We start from the raw sequence: 9,248 nt of genomic DNA on the forward strand, positions 1-9,248 counted from the left end.
AGTTATCCAGTATAGATAACTAGAGACCTATGCTCAAGCTCAATGCTCCCTTGGAGAAACACTTGAAACGTTAAACATGCCAAGTATGTAGCCTCATGTTTGCCTTCCTCTATCACAGAATCATAATGGTATTGAGAGACATGATTTATTGGACTGGTGCATGTGTAAAGTATGAGAAAACAGAAAAGTAAGTGTTTGAGAGGAACATGAAGCAATCACAACCATTTAGGTGTATGTGTTCATATTCTGCCTTTGTCACTAATTATCTTTATAATTTCGGACAAGTAATTTAACCTCTAGGAGCCTGTTTTTTTTTTTCTGTGTAATGATAAAGAAAGAAAATTTACTCAGAAGATCATGGTGGATCTTGTTGATGATAATAGATATTTAAGTAATGAAATAAAGCAAGCAAATTCATATGTATGTGCACACACATAAATATCAGAAACACGTACAATAGAGATTATGTTTTTATTACCTTTTACTAAGTTAGAGAATTATGGCTCAATGAACTTTTTAAAGACTGCCTTGGACTGTAAATCTAGCAAGTGCAAAACCCAAGGTTTGAACTTTAGCATCAAACAAAGTTGTTTTCCCCTGAATTCCCCGAAGGATGCTTTTAGTTTTGTGGAGGCTGCAGCAAAATCCTGTTCAGGAATCTTCTCAAGGCACTTGTCATATCTTTGTTTCTCAGGCTGTAGATGAATGGGTTCAGCATGGGGGTTACTACAGCATACATCACTGCTGCAATCCTATCCTTGATAGTGGAATCAACAGCAGATGGAATGAAATACACCCCAATAGCAGACACATAGAACAGGCAGACTGCTGAGAGATGGGACCCACAGGTGGAGAAGGTCTTCCACTTTCCGCTTGTTGATGGGACTCTCACAATAGTGGCCACAATTCGGACATATGAAGCAATAATTAACAAGGGGATCAAGACAGTTAATGCTCCTCCCCAGTAGAGCAGCACACATTGGTTGGCATAAGTGTTGGAACAAGAGAGCTTCAACATAGGAAGCAGTTCACAAAAGAAATGGGGAATGATGTTGTCCATGCAGAAGGATAGTTGAGACAAGAGAATGATATGGGTTAGAGCATAGGAATGGGCAAGGAATAGGGATACACTCACCAGCAGGATGCAGCATCTGGGATTCATGACCAAGGTGTAGTGAAGGGGATAACATATGGCCACAAGTCTGTCATAAGCCATCACTGCCAAGAGGAAAACATCTAGTCCAATGAACCACAGGAAGAAATAGATCTGAGACAGGCAACCAGCATAGGGGATGCTGTGCCTCTGAGTTTCAATGTTTACTAGCATCTGGGGCACTGTGGTAGATGATAAACACAGATCAGTGAGGGAGAGGTTGGCCAGGAAGAAGTACATGGGGCTGTGGAGGTGTGGATCAGAGACAATTGCCAGGATGATTAGCACATTCCCCATCACAGTGACCAGGTATATGACCAAGAAAATGCCAAAGAGGAGAGGTTGCTGTTCCCATTGCTCTGAGAGGCCCAGGAGAAGAAATTCAGAAACACTACTGTGGTTTCTTGTAATCATAATTCAGTGGGTACAAAATGATAGAATGAAGAACAGCACACCAAGAACTTGATGGGAACAGAGAAAAAACAAGATGTCATTAAAACATTGATGGCTATGTGTTCTCCCACTGAGACCTAAATTGATCCTCTGATCTGGTCATGATCACATGTACCACATTAGTTCTAGTAGTACTAGAAGGAACAACCAAGATAATAAACTATAGAAAAGTGTTGGAGTTTTGGCCCATGGTTCCATTGTGTTTAGACCTGTGGCATGGTAGCATGTCATATCGGGGAGTACATGTAAGTACGTGTAGAGCAAAAATGCTTACTTCTTCATAGCTAGGGCCTCAGTTTATGACTGATTTATGGCTATGACATGAAAGAGGGGAAAGGGAAGAGACAAGGATCCTACAATCCCCTCTGAAGTCCCCACAACCACTGAGCTATGATTTTTAGTGTCCACTATCTACCATTTGCACTAAACAGGCACCAAGCCTATAATACACGAGCTTTTGGAGAGTGCTCTATATTCAACAATAGCAATTCATTTATCAAAAAAGTAACTGAGTCTCCTGGAAAACACAGAAAAGTTAAAATCTTACAAATGGAGTTTGTGTTCTTAGGCTTATTGCTAATATATCACTAATGAGATTACCAGGACTAATTTATTCACTCCATGTTCATTGAATACTTATGTTATGTTACCCATAACACAGATTTCTTTTCTTGTATGGACAATATTTTTGTCAGAGCTATGACAGACTCAACAAACATATACATAAGAAAGGAAAGAAAGATGTCAAAATGACTGACAGATCCCTTTAAGTTTAGGGATTAGGAAGTAACTCATTGTTGAAGGAAGAGATAAGATGAAGTTTGCTAGGTAAAGAATATATTGGAAGGTTACAAATGCACCCTAAATAAAGAGATAGAGAAGCATCACTATGGTAATATGCACATCTCTTTAGAGGAGACAGAAGGCAACCATAGTTCAAAGGAGGAGTTCAGAGGAGAGTAGCAGAGGGAAGGTGGAGAAAGAGGCAGAAACAGGGAGCACATGGTTCTTTAATACAGATTAGGGAATTTATATTTTATTGTCAGTAAGATACTTGTGAATATGTGTGAGTAATTAATTAGAAAGTGTTCAATTTATGGCATAAAAGATCATTCTCTTGCTATGTAGAGAAGAACCATATGGATCGTATAAGCATACATGCAAGCCAAAGCTATATGTCATGACATGTGCTTGAACTCCTTGTATTCTGTAGACTTAGGCAAAATGATAATAATGGCATATGTCTGTAATCCCTGAGGCAGGATGGTAATAAGTTAGATGCTGAGCTAAGCTACATGGTGAGACACCATAGCCAACAATGACAACAACAGAAAGATTGCAAGCAGTGATGCTTTAAAGAAACACATATAGAACCTTGAGATAAGGTGAAGTGGATAGGGATGGGCTATATTTCAGCTCTCTTTTCTAAGGAACTGCTGTATTCCAAAGTCTAGTATACAAATACCAAAATTCTCTAAAATAAATGTGAAATTATAAGCTGCCTCATTGTACCAACAAAGAAATGATCTATTTGAGTGTTTGTCAAATTGGAGAATATCTGCAATGTCTTAGACACCTAAGAAGTCTGTTATAAGGAGACATATGTAGCAAGTCTAAGTAATTTTCAGAAGGAGAGAGATTGAAAAGGTTATAGGCTACAGAGACAATACACAGGAGTGGAGATATAAAGATCATGATATGTGCGTACTGTACCAGTGACATATTCTTTGGTCCACACAAACTATATCTAATGTATCTTTTCCTCACATTATCAGATCATCAAACACAAAGAAAATTTCACTTCTGGTGACAGGTGGCCTTTAAGTTTTCTTAGATGCACTACAGATAGTTGTGAACTATTTAGGAAAAATAATTTTGTAAATAGTAACTAAATAAAAATATTTTTCTTACTGCGTGTGTGTGTGTGTGTGTGTGTGTGTGCGCACGTTCAGGTATGTGCATGCAAGCACATTTATGCATATATTTGGGAGTCAGAGAGCAACCCTGGATGTGAATTCTTGTCTCCTATCTCATTGAGACAGGGTCCATTGTCCTTTGCTAAATAAGCTAGGTTAGCTGGCCTGTGAGCTTCTGAGGATTATCCTGTGTCTATCCCCATCTCACTGTAGGAGTACATGCTACTGTGTTTTGTTTTACATGGGTTCTTGGCATCAAACTTAGCTCCTCACAGTTATCGATGCATTCATAGATAACTCCCAAGCCCGAGATCTAATCTTTAAAATCACTCCATTGTAGGTCTAGGGTACCATGTTTGTAACTTTTTCTGTACTTGTTTAGTTTTTATCTAATGTCAGAAATACCTGAGGACACAAAACATTTAAGGAGAGTCCTAATGAGCCCAGCCCCTGTGATTATATGGTAACTGGACACTGGTAATAAACAAAACATGTAAACATACAGTCAGAAGCTAGGGTGAGCATCGAAAGGAGAACTATGTTGATGACATTCAAAAGGTACCTTCAGAACATCTATTTTGACTTCAAGTAAAGCTCTTTTGAAAAATGTAAATAAAACTTGAGACCTGAAGAAATAATAAACTATCAAGAGCAGAAGCAACAAGACCAAGATTATAAAGTGCCCACACCTTGCAAAAGATCATAGTATGGGGAGACACTCGTGGTCAGAGACAGTATGGACAATTTGATAAATTGTGTTCAGGTTGACCACAGGTGGCTGGACCACTTGAATCAAAATGTGTTGACTAGATAATCTCATCAGTGAGTTTAGGCTCTGAAGTTAAATTCATGTAGACCAGCATTCTCACAGGCACATCTTTAAGATGGATCTACAGAGGAAGAGTCAAAACAAACTTGACAAAGGAGAAATTAAGAAACGGTTATATTCTGTCATCTCAGAAAAACATGGAGTAATGCCCTTTGATTTACCACTTGAATTTCACTCTCAAGAGATTTTCTCCTTAGCAACAAGACATGACATCGCTTTTATTTCAAGGATACAGACTCAGGATATAAGGCATACCTGGAGTAAATCCTGTGTTTTTGTCAAACATTAACTAAAGAGACATTGACAGGACATCTGCATGACTACATCCAGAAAAGAGAAATTATATGCTCTGACTGTTGGTGTCCTGCTTATCTGTGCTAAAAGTGTTTATGTATTCCATCAGAATTTTAATTTTTGAAGAGAAACTATTTCTTCTACTAAAGAAACTAAGATATGAAGAAGTGAAGACATTTGTCTAAGCAGAATTCAGTGAATTAGTAAAAAAGCAAACACCTAAACTGTGGTCATCTGATTTTACACTTACCCAACTGTTTTTAACCAGTCTTTGTTGATATGAAGCTCTGAGGATCTTTAGATACTGCTACTTTCAGACAAATTCATATTACAATTCTTTCCAGAGACTCAAACTCTTCCTCTCATGGAGTGGAAACAAACCCAAGGTTTGTATGTATGTGTAGAGTATATTTCTGGGGTTACAATATTTGAACTGGAAAGCCTGGAGGTGGCACATATGGGAATATTTACCAGGTACTCATGCTTCAGAGTTCCCATTGGTGAGGAGAGAAACCAATTATCTCTGAATCTCCAGGGACAGGAAACATACTGCAGCTGTCAAGTGGGATTTCTGTTTTTCCTATAGACTGTCAGAGAAAATTCCTTGGTGAGGGATGTAGACTACACTTATCTGTGGGTATAAGAGCAAATATTTAGGTTGTTGATAGGGATTATTCTGTTTTAGTAAATTAGTGGTTGTAGACTATCTCCAATATCCATAACTTCTCTAGCACTGAGTACTCAGCTAGGTTTCTAGCTGAGAGATGAAGAAATAGCATTGTCCAGAAGAGCAAATTATCAGTCCTGAAAACATACAGGCAAATAACATTATACAGACCAAGCAGGTTGTATTTAGGCACTGTGCTAATCATGTCTTGTGTTGTCTACTATGCTCTGTCACTGGTTAGTCACTGGTTATGTAACAGTCTAAAAAACAGATTGGCTTTGTTTAGCAACTGATACATATCAGATCATTCTATATCTAGAGACTCAATATTAGGCACTGTGCTATATATGTGTATATGAATATATACATTCATACATACATATATACATACATATATGCATGCATTAACAGTTAATGAAAAAAGAGGCTATGAATTCAAGAACACCAAGGAGGGCTATATGAGAGAAGAGAGGAAATAGAGTAGAGAAATGTATAAATTATGTAACACTCAAAAAAATTGAAAGTGTTGGTTAGGGAAAATAACTAATTTTAATGGCACTTCAAGGATTTTTACAAGTTTTGTTTCCATTTGTAATAAAAATGAGTTTTGACAATGCCAATACTCAGAAATACTTAGAATTTTAGACTTTTAAATTTTATTCATTTATTTTTTGTGGTGCTCAGGATGGAATTCAGGCATATATGCAAACAGGCTGCCACTGTGCTACGCCCAGCTCCTCACCCTCTGGGGATCTCATGCTATTTTAAATTAATATTCACTTGCAATATATTGAATTTGAACATCTTATATGTCATAGGGCTAGTTAGATAGCTCCTTGTGTAAATTAAATATTCAAATCATCTTGTTTTGTTGCGTTTTGTAAATTTTCCATTACTTTCAAATGTGTTTATATATTCTGATTTGATTTCTGAGATATATGATAGACAGAAACAAAGGCAGATAGATAGACATATATAAATGATTTCTAGATGGATAGAATTTTTTGTGAGATGCCTTTTCACTATCTATATAGTTAGATGAATAATGATTCTTAAGTTTCTATCATTCCAGTTTTCTGTTTTTTATAAATTGTCTGCACACACTAAAGACTTTCTTTCTTTCTCTCTCTCTCTCTCTCTCTCTCTCTCTTTCTTTCTGCACTTTACATTCTCTCTACCCCACTCTCCCTACTCCTGATCCTTCACCCGTTCCACTCTCCATCCCCTCTCCCACCCAGTTTCTTCACTGCATACATACACCTCCAATGTCTATTTTCCATTCTGAGTAAGATTCAAGCATCCCACCTTGGGCCCTCCTTGTTATTAGTAACTTTATTTATAATAACCAGAAACTGGTAACAATCCAAATGTCCCTCAACTGAAGAATGGCTAAAGAAAATGTTCATTTACACAGTGGAGTGTTACTCAGCCATTAAAAGCAAAAACATCATAAAATATGCAAGCAAATAGATCGAATTAGAAAATATTATCCTGAGTGAGGTAACTCAGACCCAAAAGGACATGCATAGTATGTACTCACTTATAAGTAGATATTAGCGATAAATTACAGGATAAACATGCCACAATGCACAGACCCAAAGAAGTCAAATAACAATAAGAACAACAAAAAGCCCTTTTATAGGGTCTTATACAAAACAAAACAAAACAAAACAAAGAAAAAACAAACAAACAAACTAAAACAAACCAGTCCATATAAGACTGGCTCAAAACAATACATACAAAACTGGTTCAAACTGGACAAAATCCCAGCATGGGGAATGAGGAAGTACACACAAAGTTCCAGCACTGACCAAGAAGCTATTTGCAGCTGATACTTGTTAAAAAGGGAAAAATCAGGTTTTTCCTCAAATGGAGTATCACTAGGTGTAACAACTGCACTCCAGGGCAGGCCCCAGTTGGTCAATACAACACAAACTCTATGCTTTTTTTGTTTAGTTTGTTTTGTTAGTTTATTTTATGAGCTTGCTGTGTTGATTTTAGCCTTTTAGTTTTTATTTTTCTTTGTTTTTTCTTTTTTTTTCTGAGAGAAGGAAGGAGCATGAAGTTTAGTAGGTAGGGAGATGGGAAAGGTCTGGGAGAAGTTGGGGGAGGGGAAAGACGATTCTAAATATATCACATGATGCCAGGAGAATAGAAAGGAAAGGAAAGGTCTGTCCAGACAAACGTGGCTATGTTTCTTCTACGTTTTCTTCTGGAATTTTTGTATCTTCCCTTTGAGTTTTTGATACATTTTGAGTTTTTTAAAATGAGAGATAAGGATCTAGTTTTTTCCTTCTGCTTATAGATATCCAACATTTTACTTTATAGACATCATCTCTCCCTAATATATGTTTCTTTTCTGTTTGTTGAGATAAATTATCATTCTGCATCCTAGACTGTCCTGGGACTCACAATCCTCCTGTGTTAGCCTCCCGGGCCTTGAAATTATAGATGTGTGTTATCATGCCTGGCTTATTGTGAAACAGAAAAACCTCCTCACTATCAGTACATGTCTTTAATTCTAACTTCTCTGTTAAGTGGATCAGAAGGTCGAGGGTAAGATATGTAATTATAGAACTCATAGAAGATGAAAGCAGTGCTGTGGACATGGTGGAAGAGTAATAGGACAATGTGACATGCATGTGGAAGTGAGACTCTGAGGGCTGGAAAAATATGAGGGGAATCAGGGACTGGAGAATTAACAAATTTTGTTTTTAGACTAGCATAATGAAACCTAATATTCCATGAACTAATTAAAATATTCTTTTTAATTTGTAAATGCTATCAAGAGAATAAAATCATAAGGCAAAGGCTGAGGGGATGTTTATTTAAAATGTTATATAGGGCTATTAACTAAAATATCTAAAGAATTCTTAAAACTCAACAAGGAGAAAATAAACCCAAGTTAAAACTGGGCCAAACATCTTGGCAGATATTTCACCAAAGATGAAATAATAGTTATTAAAAATATGAATAGATGGTCTAGTTTAGTTGTCACCAGAAATTCTAAAATCAAGTTGAAATATTCTAAGATTAGCCTCAATATCTGAAGGAAGCCTCAGGGGTTTCCTGTCCTCTTGGAATCAGCTGTGCTAATTATGACTCAAACTCTTTTTATTATTAGAGTAATCACAGAACAAATATCCCTGAGAGGTAATCACACTTCAACTGTTACCCTAAGAAGGATCCAAGAACCAGATTTAGCAAGGATGAAAAAACCCCAGACATGAAAAGAACTTCTTCAATCAAGAGCCTTGCCACTGGAGTCAGGGCATCTCTGTCTTTTGAGGTGAGAGTTGAGAAAACAGGATCACACTGGGACCCAGAGGTTAGTGGGAAAGCAGGGTGTTGAGAAGGGAGATACATTACTGCCTTGAGCAGCTTGTTAGTCCTGCCTTCATTCCCTGTTCCTCTTCTAGCTAACCAGCCTCAGTCATGGGAAGAGAGTGAAGCTGAATGCTGGTAGAGAGACTGACTTGGGGATAATCTGCAGATGTGGAGAATGTCACCTTCTGGAGAAAGTTAGAAGGAAAATCTCTGGGTGTGGAGGTGAGCAAGAAGAAGCTTCTTGAGAAAGCCAGAAGCAAAGATTTTACATATGGAGGTGAGCTGGAAAAAGTTGCCTACCCGTTTGGCCACTTCAGAGAGTCTTGCACTTCTTTCTTTTCTATTATAATTTCAAACATTTCTTGAATTAGAAACTCCTAAGATCCAACTGGAACCTGAATCGGACTTCTGATTTTAGGACCATTTAACTTTGACCTTGCAGTCATCAACAACACATGTTTTAGAGAGAGCAAAATCCCAAGCATTACAAAAGAACCACTGTATTCTCATCATCATACCCAAGAAATATGGATTAAAGCCTTGCTGGGTTCTCATGAAGTAGAATGTGTTAAGTAACAAATCTTCATGTACATAACTGGATCCAAATCA

General features: G+C 37.3%; 1 protein-coding gene across 1 annotated transcript; it reads right to left on the reverse strand.

Annotated features, from left to right (window-relative positions):
* Window positions 1-619: 619 nt before the first annotated feature.
* Window positions 620-1,567, reverse strand: LOC114610174 (olfactory receptor 1E5-like). Its single transcript, XM_028754649.1, has one exon. It carries the CDS (start codon window positions 1,565-1,567, stop codon window positions 620-622), a length of 948 nt encoding a protein of 315 aa, XP_028610482.1.
* Between the last annotated feature and the right edge of the window lie 7,681 nt (window positions 1,568-9,248).

The sequence above is a fragment of the Grammomys surdaster genome, unplaced genomic scaffold, assembly GCF_004785775.1.
Source record: "Grammomys surdaster isolate TR1022 unplaced genomic scaffold, NIH_TR_1.0 126035, whole genome shotgun sequence".
NCBI classification, from domain to species: Eukaryota; Metazoa; Chordata; class Mammalia; order Rodentia; family Muridae; genus Grammomys; species Grammomys surdaster.

Coding starts and splice junctions, on each gene's coding strand:
- LOC114610174 (XM_028754649.1), bottom strand. CDS start 1,567: ATGATTACAAGAAACCACAGTAGTGTTTCTGAATTTCTTCTCCTGGGC.